At 35.7% G+C, this 12,707-nt stretch overlaps 1 protein-coding gene across 7 annotated transcripts in view; it reads right to left on the reverse strand.

Annotated features, from left to right (window-relative positions):
• Positions 1 to 12,707, reverse strand: part of LOC106078264 (synaptotagmin-7-like) — a 465,097-nt gene that overhangs the window by 122,816 nt on the left and 329,574 nt on the right. The window contains exon 2 of one of the 7 annotated variants that reach the window (XM_013239127.2): positions 9,442 to 9,830. The exons of the other annotated variants lie outside the window; for them this stretch is intronic. Within the exon in view, the coding sequence (XP_013094581.1) occupies positions 9,442 to 9,672 (231 nt within the window). The 5' untranslated portion in view covers positions 9,673 to 9,830. The remainder of the gene's footprint in view (positions 1 to 9,441; positions 9,831 to 12,707) is intronic. 7 annotated transcript variants of the gene reach the window in all.

Consider the following 12,707-nt stretch of genomic DNA (forward strand, 5'->3'; position numbering starts at 1 on the left):
CTGCCCGCTCCCATCCCCCGTCGTCCTGCGGGAGGTTTGGACTAGGAAGTAAACTATCTTCAACTCTGAAGGAACATCCGAAACATGTAAAACAGAACAGAAACACTGCTGTTCACTCAAGCATGTACACTCAAGGTCCACTGGTCATTTCATACACAGACACACACACTGCACTACCAGCCACTCAAAACACATACACTTACTATCACATATAGATCGCAAGGTCCGAAAAGAGAAATTTTACTTTACTTGTGTTCAAAGGGCCCTAAGGAGAATGCTGAGTCTGGTATAGGCTCAATGTCATCGAAAGTTCTTTCACTAAGATTTTAGAATTCCTCGCTTGTTCTGTTCAACCTTGCTGGAATTCCAGTCTGCTCAACTGTAAAACTGCTCAAATGTCAAACTGCTCAACTGTAAAACTGTATGCTCTACCAGCGCCGATTCATAGTTTAGGCAGTACGAGTGATCACGTGCTATTTTTTCCCCCGAAAAATTTATTTTTTATTTTCCCATTTTTCTCCCACTTTCAAAGATTTCCAGGCTTTAGTGGGTTCCTACTCTATCCCATCAGTAGATACGCCTATGGTCAAACTGAAAATAGGAAAATCCTGCCCAGCGTGTGTTTTAGGAAGATGTCGCTCCTCTGATCTGGCCTAAGCAACAGATCACTTTTGTGCTAATAACCCGCATTTTTTTGTTTATTTGACCATTCATCAAAATGCTCGTATTTATGATGACCATAAAACTCAACATATCTATCGATTGAATATCTCAGATGCTTCAAAAGTAACTGTCAGTATCTGAGCATAACTTAAGATGGCTCCCAATTTTTCTAGTTTTAGTTATAAGTCTATATATAGTATATACCATAAAAAAGGGATGCTACTCTCGTAATTGTCGTTGTTTTAGAAATAGTAGAGTTTGTTTTTTTTTAAAGAGTATAAACAATAATATGAATGTTATTTTTCCTTTTGTTTGGAGTGCAGGTACTTGGGATAATAGTATGTACGTAAATGCAATAAAATGTACTTTTTTGCATAACAAAGCTGAAAAATACATTCATTAAGATTTTAAATTATATTATAACAATAAAATTTTCAATTAACCATACAAAAGACATGTTCTCTTATTATGAGCATGTCAATCAAAATCTTCAGATAAATTTATGCTACTGAATTATGAGAACTTACTAGTAAAAAAAAGCCCAGAAAAGAGGCCCAAGGGTTCCTATGATGATAAAGCTATAATATTGATAAAGCTAAAATTGAATAGCGCAAATTCTGAGGTTTCCTTTAAAAATAAAAAAAAATGTATACATAAATTACAGAATCCATAGTTAGAAGAAAATTCTCCCCACTAAAAAAAAGTTACCCAACCGCGTTTTGGAAATAAGCATTCCACTTTTTTATGAAATGATGTCTACATAATTAAAATCATTAAGGTGTATGGGCCACATAAAAAACTTACTATGACCTGAGGGGCCGCAGCAAAAATAGCCTACATGTTTTATGTAAATTAGAAATAATACAATAGAATACAATAATTAATGGCATACCTGTCCCATTGTTAGCTAAATTTGTAGTGCTACTTTGTAATTAGAAATTACCATGATAACACATTATTTTCTTTGTCCTGATACTTGACATCTTTTCTGAGATACACTTTTTTTTTATGTCTGGTTGAAGCTTGTTTGCCACTGACACTTTCATCACTGATGACAAATTTTGATCAGATAATCTCGAACGATGAGGTGTTTTTGTAGCTTTCATTATGGAAAAGAACTGCTCACAGAGATCAGTGCATGCAAACAGAGCTAGAATTCTGGCTGCAAATTTCCGCGATTCAACATACTGTTCAGGTAAGTAACTGTAAATTTTTGGCACAGCCAATTCTATATACTTTGATTTCAACAAAGAATCTCACCGCTATTCTATCAGCTCTAGTTGCACATTACCAGCAGCATTTTCAGAATCAAATGAGAATGGAGATACGAAAAACGAATATTCTTGCTCTTATGAAACGAATCTACGAAAACGGTCATTGAAAGCATTTACTAACGATTCCAGGTGTAAGACATATTTACCAAATGTTGCAGCCGTATTTAATCTTTTTAGTTCCTGACACGTTGAGAAGTGAACAAGATTGTCTTTTCATGTTTGGTTTATCCACAGTCGTAATTTTGCTTGAAAGCACTTCACCTGATCACACGCTGTTTTGACAATTTTGTTTCAAATTCAAGTCTTGCAGGTGACCAGTGAGATCAACTACTAATGCCAATACCTGAACCCATTCGTCAGTTTGGAAATGTTCAACAGGTTCATCTTTCATGTTCAGAAACAATACAATTTCCTCACGCAGTGCAAAAAATCTCTTCAATACTTTATGACACGAGAGCCAGCAGACTTCTGTGTAGTAGGGAACACAATCAAATTCATGTCCAATGTCATCCAGAAACATTGTAAGTTGACGAGGATTTAAGCCACGGGCACCAATAAAATTGATAGCGACTGAAACCGGTCTTATGACATGATGGAACTGTAATTGTTGTGCTCAGAATGTTTCTTGGTGAATGGCTTACTGAAAATGAGCAAATTTAAAATTAGCATCAGTCTCTCTTATTTATGCAAGTAGCTTTGCATCAAAACCATTTCATTTCATGGTTGGTGCGCCTTCCGTTGTTAGACTAGCTAGCTTTACCAAAGATGTATTGTACTACACATTTAGTTTCCTCATGAAAGCACTCAATGAACTTCTGTAGTTTGGCAGGGCAACCTATTTTCCTTAGGAGTTTGAAAAGGCCACTTCTGCTGACCATGTCAAAGGCTTTAGTCAGATTAACAAAAACAATGTAAAGGGGTCTGTCTCTCTCTGAATTTCTCCTGCAGTAGTCGTAGAGAAGATATCATGTCTATGCCCAATTAACTAATTTTTACGTTATACGGATGTATGCAAACGAGACATGAAGTTCTTCAAAATCGACACTAGCAGCTGGGAAGAGGTGGCACTGGGAGATCCACAAGGAGAATGAGCATAAAGGAAGGGTCTCAGATTGCAAATGCCATACACAACAGAAGCAGAAAGAAGGGTGAAAATGCAACGGCGCCTGGTGATTACATATGCCCAACCTGCGATCGTAGCTGTGTATCAAGGATTGGCCTCTTTTGTCACACAAGAAGTTGCAAAGGGAAAAGATCGTCTCTCGAGACGTAAAATGCCACAGAACAGAATTGTACTACAATATCACATCCTGTTATTTCTCAAAAACATCCTCGCATTTTGTGTTGTTATGCTCAGAACAGAGACCAAGTAGCTCTTCTTGTATCTCAAAATTCCTGTCACAGGCCCTTATGAATATGGCCAACCAACATCAGTTGACTTATCGAGAGCCAATGAAAATAATTCAAAATCAGCTATTTTGTTCTTTAATTGTTCACGCAAGCTGACTAGCATGTCATTGACTCCATCTGCCACAGTACTCCTAGTTAACACTATTTCTTGGAATGCTTTCACCTTTTCTGGACAAAATACTTTGGCTTAAACGACACACGCGTTAATAAAATCACATTTACTAAATGATTTGCTATGGCTTGCAATTAAGTTTGACAAAATGGAGCTTGCTTTCACTGCAGACTCAATTTTCAGTTTAACAAATGCTATTTTTCAATTCAAGTAGCTAGTCATCTCTTATTTTCCAGCGTAATAATTTAACATTATTTTGATAATTTTTTTAGGTGGCCAAGCGGGCTGCATGCGGCCCCCAAACGCCGTGTTTGACATGCCTGAATGCAAACCACATAGAAACACAAAATTTGATTTCGATCAACTACGAAGTCTCGGGAAAAAAATCCTCAATTGTAGCAATATTGGAATATCTGTTAATATTAAATTTAGAATAATTGTGAAGCCAGAAAGAGAAAAAAATATCTTTGTAAAATATCAGTTTATGTTTATATCATTAAATACAGAGGTTTAATTTTGTAAGTTTATTTTTGCTAGAATCATTTCAAAAAGCCACTTTTGTTCAAGAAGCTTAGAATATTATTGTCTGATAATATCAAAACTAACATCTTTAAAATGTCAGAATGTCAGGGCATCTAGTCAGCGTTAGATATTTAGACAAGTGATTGACAACCTTTTCCAGCCAGGGGGCCTTATAAATTCCCCCCACACCAGTCACGGGTCACATCGCGAGAAACAAAATAGCTCCAAGTGCAATGGAACTAAGTCTAAACAGCCTTATTATGCAGGATGTTAGAAGGGCCGCATATGGCCAGCGGGTCGTAGTTTAGATATCACGGCTGTAGACTCCTTTACCCTATGGGTTTTTAGTATTAAAGAAACAGGTGTGTATGTTCCCTTTATGACAAGCCGCTTAATTGAAAGGCGTAAAGTTTGCAAATACAAGAGCAAACAGACTTGCTTGAACATAAACAAAACACTAGAACAAAAAGAACTATTATGTAAACAAGAACAGTTAGGATAACAGAATTAACGTAAGCCTCAAATGTTCCTTACCATGAGTTAGTAGAGGCTGTGACAGCTTGCTTTCCAATCAGATCGATAGCAATATGTAGGCATTAAATGTACAGAAAGTTATAAGTTATCGTACGCAGGCCAAGCTCAGGTTATATACATACATGTATTGTAAATCTCTGTAAATCATGTAAGGTAATGCATATATTTGTATATAACAATTGTTACACACATGTTGGGCTTAACAGAGTGTTATCATGTTATGGTACATATGTGTGTAAGCCTGAGTGTGACCCACTTATGAGAAGGAAAAAAAATCATGATTTAAATATTTCTTTCAAGTGATATGATGAAGGAGGGTGTCAATGAGGAGGGTAGAGAGAGGAGAGGGAGTTGTGGACAAGTGAGTAACAATGATATCGATTACAGGCGACCACCTGACCTTCATTTTACGCACGTGTTCAACTGGTTGCACGACCAGAGTTTAAATAGCGCTGACAAAGAATTTGTGTAATGACCCAATCTCTTTAAATAGCGCTCACAAAGAATTTGTGTAATGACCCAATCTCTTTAAATAGCGCTCACAAAGAATTTGTGTAATGACCCAATCTCTTTAAATAGCGCTCACAAAGAATTCGTGTAAAGACCCAATCTCTTTAAATAGCGCTGACAAACAATTCTTGTAATGAGTCAATCTATTTAAATAGCACTGACAAAGAATTCGTGTAAAGAGCCAATCTCTTTAAATAGCGCTGACAAACAATTCTTGTAATGAGTCAATCTATTTAAATATCACTGACAAAGAATTCTTGGAAAGAGCCAGTCTCTTTAAATAGCGCTGACAAAGAATTCTTGTAAAGAGCCAATCTCTTTAAATAGCGCTGACAAAGAATTCTTGTAAAGAGCCAATCTCTTTAAATAGCGCTCACAAAGAATTCTTGTAAAGAGCCAATCTCTTTAAATAGCGCTGACAAAGAATTCTTGTAAAGAGCCAATCTCTTTAAATAGCGCTCACAAAGAATTCTTGTAAAGAGCCAATCTCTTTAAATAGCGCTGACAAAGAATTCTTGTAAAGAGCCAATCTCTTTAAATAGCGCTCACAAAGAATTCTTGTAAAGAGCCAATCTCTTTAAATAGCGCTGACAAAGAATTCTTGTAAAGAGCCAATCTCTTTAAATAGCGCTCACAAAGAATTCTTGTAAACAGCCAATCTCTTTAAATAGCACTGACAAAGAATTCTTGTAAAGAGCAAATCTCTTTAAATAGCCTGACAAACAATTCTTGTAAAGAGCAAATCTCTTTAAATAGCCTGACAATGAATTCTTGTAAAGAGCAAATCTCTTTAAATAGCCTGACAAAGAATTATTGTAAAGAGCAAATCTCTTTAAATAGCCTGACAAAGAATTCTTGTAAAGAGTCAATCTCTTTATCTATCTCCTTTTTTCTTTTCCTTCCTTTTCTTTCTCTCTGACTTTTACAATGCTCTATATATATATCCTCATTTCTTTTGGTAACTGTCTCAAGAAAAGCGTGAAATTTATTAAACAGAGGATAATAGAGGCATCAACTCGCCCTGAGGAAACAATTACAATTGTACCCCCTTTTCCCAGACATTCCTAATCCCCCTCCCCCAACATGACACCAAAATTAACAATGTAATGCAGTGGCGTAGCAAGGGATTTTGGGGGGGGGGGGGCTTGGCCTCTTCATGGGCCCCTGCATTTTGACATATGACATTATGACATGAGATAATATACGTAATAAATAGATAAGTCTAATGTGTGGAATACATGTAACATGCTCACTAATTTACATAACAACATGAATAGCAAGATTACATGTCATTGGCTTAATGTATAATGTAAAAAAAACAACATCGGATACTCATTTGATTTGGGCGCCCCCTCTCAAGTGGGGACTCGGAGGGGGGGGGGCTAAATTTGGACCTCCCTCCCCCCCACCATAGCTACGCCATTAATGTAATGTAGTATTTGTATGGCTTATTATATAAACGTGAAATCATAAAATGAGATTAGTGCAAATTATCTTTGAGAAATGTTATGATTCTCGGCTAATGGCATGAAGGAAGACCCAAGAAAATATAGATACTCATCAGGAAACCAAAGAAATCCATTTTTTGTTGGCACGTCAATAATTAAAAACCTACTAGCGATGACCAAACCCAAACACTCCTTCAAACATCATGAAGACCAAGTAAAAGAAAAAAAAAATGTGAAAAAAAAGTTTGTATTTTATCTGTATGAGACAATGGAACTCAACACGCGAGAGGGAAGATAACTCAAGATAAGGTTGACAGGAACAGTGGATCCAAAGAATGGAAAACAAAACAAAACAAAAAAAAAAAAACAAGAGAGAAAAACAATAACAACAGAACAGTGAAGTTGAAAAAGTTTGGGAAGTATTCTTATCTTATCTTATATAATACAGACGTTACTTCAAAAAAGAAGATGATTACGTCCTACGCGTCATGCATTTAGTCATGCATATTAACCAATGACTTAAATTCTGCCAAGTCACTGGTTTTCCTGGCTAGCTCAGGCAACCCATTCCATGCTCTAATAGCACTAGGGAAGAAGGAGTATTTGTACAAATTTGTCCTAGCATATGGGACGAGGAATGTGCCTTTATCTTTGTGTCTTTCAGAGTATTTTATTAAATTTTGTTTTTGTATTTGAAGATTATGGTTCAGTGTTTTATGTATGATTGCTACTTTACTTTTGAGCCTTCTGTCCTGAAGGCTTTCTAAATTTAGTGATTTTACTAAAGGTGTTACTCTAGTCAAATGTGAATATTCGTTTGTTATGAATCTCACTGCTCTATTTTGTGTCTGTTCCAGTTTCTTAATGTTTTCTTGAGTTGAGGGGTCCCAAACGGAGGATGCATATTCTATTATTGGCCTAACCAAGGTTAAGTAACATTTTAGTTTTATGTTCTTATTTGATTTATAGAAATTTCTTTTAATAAATCCTAATGCTTTGTTTGATTTTTTTGTAGTTTCATCAATATGTGGATTCCATGATAGTTTTTCATTTATTATAACACCTAGGTATTTTGCGTTTTTAGTCTGTGATACTGGTTTGCCATGAATAAGATAAGTGGAATTAATTTGTTTTAGTTTTTTTGTTACTCTTAACAACTGACATTTTTCTGGGTGGAAAGACATGCTCCAATTTGATTCCCATTTCTGTAATTCATCTAATTCTCTTTGTAAAATATCTGTGTCTTGTGTTGTTTTTATTGTTCTATATATTATGCAATCGTCTGCAAATAATCTGACTTTTGTTCCTGAACTAATGCAATTTGGTAAATCATTTATGTAAATTAAAAATAGTAGTGGACCCAAGACTGTACCTTGAGGTACACCTGAGTTTACTGTTATCGGTGTTGATTTAGAGCCATTTATTATTACAGTTTGTTCTCTCCCTATCAGAAAGTCTTTAATCCACTGATGCAGTGGACCATTAATGCCGAAATATTTTAATTTTTTAAGCAAACTATGGTGGTGAACTTTGTCAAAAGCCTTAGAAAAATCTAGTAAGATAGCATCTATTTGTTCACTATTATCTAAACCTTTTGAAAAATCATCAATTAGTATTGAAGAGACACTATCACGCTAAGGGCAGTCGTCTAGAGCCAATTGGTTTAATGGATGATATGGGATCTGGTGACATTCACTTTCCTTCACTATGATCTATGATATTGTCTCACTACAAGTTTAACCCGCCATTTGAAATTAAAACCCCAAGAGGCATACAGGTTATATAGAGAGACTATAGATTTATTTTTTTAATTAAAGTTCTTATATAAAGAAATAACTATACAATAAACGTGTCTTGTAGAATTGTTAAGTGACATAAGGGGCGTAACCAATACATATTAGACAATAAAGTTACGTCATGATAATACTTACATGACTGACCACTGCTGTACAATACATATATAACTGACCACTGCTTTACAATACATATATGACTGACCACTGCTGTATAATACATATGTGACTGACCACTGCTGTATAAAACATATATGACTGATCACTACTTTACAATACATATATGACTGACCACTGCTGTATAATACGTACATGACTGACCACTGCTATATAAAACATACATGACTGACCACTGCTGTCCAATACATACATGACTTACCATTGCTTTACAATAGATACATGACTGACCAGTGCTTTACAACACATACATGACTGACCACTGCTTTACAATACATACATGACTGACCACTGCTGTATAAAACATACATGACTGACCACTGCTTTACAATACATACATAACTGACCACTGCTGTAGAACACATACATGACAACACATAGATCTAATGGTAAACTGGGCTATTTGATTATCATATTTATCAATTAAAGAATCTGCTAGAGTAGATCTCTTATAGTGCGCGTCAGTTTGATCTTATAAAACATGTTCGTGTCTCAAAAAGTCGTAAGACTAATTAAAATGATGGAAAATCACGAATTCGAATACAAATGTTCGTCACGAATTCGAATACAAATGTTTACCTATAGATGTTAAACTAACGCATCGACTTAATATTTTTTGAAGAAATCTTTATTGATTTCACTCTGTAATTTTGGAACGGACGTTAGGTTATCATTCTTATTAGCGTCTTTAGAGCATAGTGCGGGTTGCCTGAATCAGACAGTAAAACCAATAAATTAGTAGAATTAATGTCTCTAATCGACATGCTCCACTAGATTAGCAAATAGACATGCTTAGGATTTATTCATCCTCTTTTTTAAAAAGAAAAGTCTAAAATTGATAAGATAATATAAAAAGTTTTGTTAAACGAAAAAATTCAAACAAAAGAATAATGTTTCTGTTCATTCTAAGCCACATCCATACTCTCTAAGTCTCCTAAGAGGTGAAAGGTTAGACGTCAGAAAACAAAATGGAGGAGCTCAATGAAAAAAAAACTTACCGGAAGTGCTTTCTCTTTTAGCGCCCGCTCATAAACATCCTTCTTAATCTGTTTCGTCCTGTCGGAGAGCTCCATGTTGTGGCGAGGGCTGGGTGTCCCGCCATATCTCGTCTGTCCGTTCCGGAGCTCCCCGCTGTTCAGCTTCTCCTTCGGATACTTGGCCTGAAGAATGTCATCCTCAGAGCCGCTCGACCTCAGACCGAACAGTTTATAGATGCACCGAATGCACATTTTTATAGGATCCGGATCGAGAAATGGTGGAAATGAAGCACCACAGCACGACCACAGCACAACCCACTCAATGCCAAGTAATACACATCTTGAGGACTATTCAACGTTCAGCTATAGTGCATCGCGCAAACACTGAGCGATCGGCAAAAGGGAAATAACTAAAAATATATTTGTGAAGAAATTAATTTACTCTTTCATAAATTGTGTGACGTCAGAGTTTTTAATGCGCGAATCGTAATAAGGCATAATCCCATCTACTGGGTGGCAGGGGGAGGGTTGGGATGTCGTTTTTTTGTTGCTAATAAGTCTGAAAATGAAGTGAATGTTGTATAACAAAGTGATGGAAATGTGGAAAGTAAATTTTCTGGTAACTTTATTCGATTTCTCTCTCTTTCTCTCTTTTTTTTTCTCTCTCTTCCCCCCCCCCTTTTTTTTTCTCTCTCTTTCTTTCTATCTTTTTCTGTCTCTCTCTCTTTCTCTCTCTTTTTTTTCTCTCTATCTCTCTCTCTTTCTCTCTCTCTTTTCTCTCTCTTTCTCTCTCTCTCTCTTAAAGCATTGAGCCGTTTAAAAAAAAATGTTGTTTTTATTAAGAAAGTTTAAATTGCTGAAACAAAAGAGTACGCAGCTGCAAAACTAAAAATAGATGTCACATGTATTCTGATCGCGATAGAGGTGAGTGTGATGCAATGTGTGAGTGTGTTTCTGATGTAATCGTGACAAAAGCTAGGCTGATAATTTGGTTGTGTAGGTTAAATAGATTCTGATGCAAATACAAGATGGTATATCATTGCGATGGCTATAAAAAGGGGTGGAAAATTTCAACTCAAGAAGCCATTTCGCCCTCACTGGCGTAGGGGAAAGTAGCTGAAGAGCTCTCAAGAAGGCCTCCAGACTCACATATAACGTTATTTATCCCATGTTTTATTTTCGGATCAAGTCAAAACTTTGCACATTATTATTGTTCGTAACAAAAAACATGATAGAATGACCAACAATAAGTAAATAGAGGGTTATTAATTAATTTTGTTGTATATAAGCATAAAAGTAGCGCTATATAAAGAGCCATATTTTGTTTAAATTTATTTTTATATCGAAAATAAATCTTACAGAATTGATAAATGTTTCTGTAAATGCGGAGTTCTTCCCCTTAGATGGTTTCTTTTTTTTTTTTCTTTTTAAAAATTTTTCTTTTTATTTTTGCTTTATAGAGTAAGTTATATTCAATTTAATTATACATCTACTTTGAAATTGAAAGCTGAGTTTATACTGTTCACAAAATTTACAGTTTTGCTTAAAAAAATTGTTCCAGTTTATTCAAGTTCGACGATTTAAGATGAATACGCCTACAACGGGTCAGTTTACTAGATGTCTCGAACTACGGCCCCACGAGGCAACGACCCTGTATCTACAGTGAGTTTTCTGTTGTTGTTTTTTTTATATCCAAACGTGACAGACGGACAACACAAAAACAATATAGGCTTTTCCTAGCGTAGGGCCATCCTAAAAAGTGACATTATCTGAATCAGTCTTTTATATTTGAACAGAGAACGTTTTGCCCTGAACTATTTCTCTTCTGATGATGCAGCGAAAACAACCTCAGAAATGGAAAAGAACGGAATAGGAAATGTCCGGCGACTCTTGATCCAAAGACATTATTGATCGCTAGACAGAGTTATTGTCCCTAGTAGCAGAGAGATGGATCACTGACTGAATAATGTCGAGCTGGTCAGGCGATGTCCTTGTTGACCAAATAGGACAATGAATATCCAATGAATGACCATTTTATACTAACTATACATGTCGATAATGTATCAAATGAATCAACGAAAATGGATATCGTGATAGTCACTTAGTATACGTCAGTTAGTAGATGACCAGTAAGTGACCACAGAAATAATTTTAAGCCAAACCTCCGCAGGACGGTGGGGGATGCAACCGGTCAAGGTTCGAACCCAGAACGCTTACCCCACGACCAGGCACCCAGAGATGTAAATGAAATGTATCTATGTCGTCAATGATCAACGAGGGTCTCTTAGGGCCAGCACAACGACCAACAAATGGTCATGTATCTAGCAGAAAGGAACGGGCACTAGAATGTCTATTTGTCATGTAATTGTTATTATACTTGTTACGGTTATAGAAACAATAAACACCGTGTTTGTTGTTGTCGTTGGCCTCCTTCAGTCGTAGGACGACTCTGGTTCATCTCGCACACCGTGTTTACATTTCGAGAAACAACAGTAATCTTTCAATACAACTAAAAATAGCCAAGGGAGTTATAAATAAGAATGTCTCCTTTCAGAAACAGGTTCTGGTTCTTTACTGTCTTTTGGAAAAGTTCAGATTAAAGAGGGTATAAACACATGGGAAGATAATAAGCATGAGTTGTTAATAAGTTTGAAGCTTCATGTTAAGTCAACTTTTACGAATGTATTATTTAAACTAATTTATAATGCTTTTTGTCAGAATATGTTTAATTTTTTATTTCCACTTAGAGGTTGTATTTATTCCATACAGTAACAGTAATACATATAGATCCGTAACGTAAATTCACGAGTCTTCAAAGGGACTCGAACTCACGCCCTCGAAGGTCACATACTTTTTCACTCATCCATAACCAGCTGATCTAAAAAGTAAATTGTATATAACTTTAGACAAATCGTAATACTACTTTCTAGGTTATAACAATAATAGTGCTTACATTATAACCATACAAATGATTATATTATACTCATTAAACAGTTGACCGTTTTATAACAATAACAGATAGGTAAGTTAAAACAGCATTACATTATAGATAATACTATTATATCAACCGCTGACAAGTTTATTGCGTCAACTGAAGAGAAGTTTATAAAAACGACAGACAAATAAAGAACAACGCTTATTTGTGTGTTTTACATCTCATTTACATGACCAAGAAAATATCTCTTGGAACTCATTTATTTTTTAACGACAGAAAAATAAATGTCTGTCGTTTATGGAAAATGGACGACTTCGGTGTGACCACGTTCACGTCTCACTGAGTTAATGGA

This window comes from Biomphalaria glabrata, chromosome 6 (genome assembly GCF_947242115.1).
Source record: "Biomphalaria glabrata chromosome 6, xgBioGlab47.1, whole genome shotgun sequence".
In the NCBI taxonomy this organism is placed as follows: Eukaryota; Metazoa; Mollusca; class Gastropoda; family Planorbidae; genus Biomphalaria; species Biomphalaria glabrata.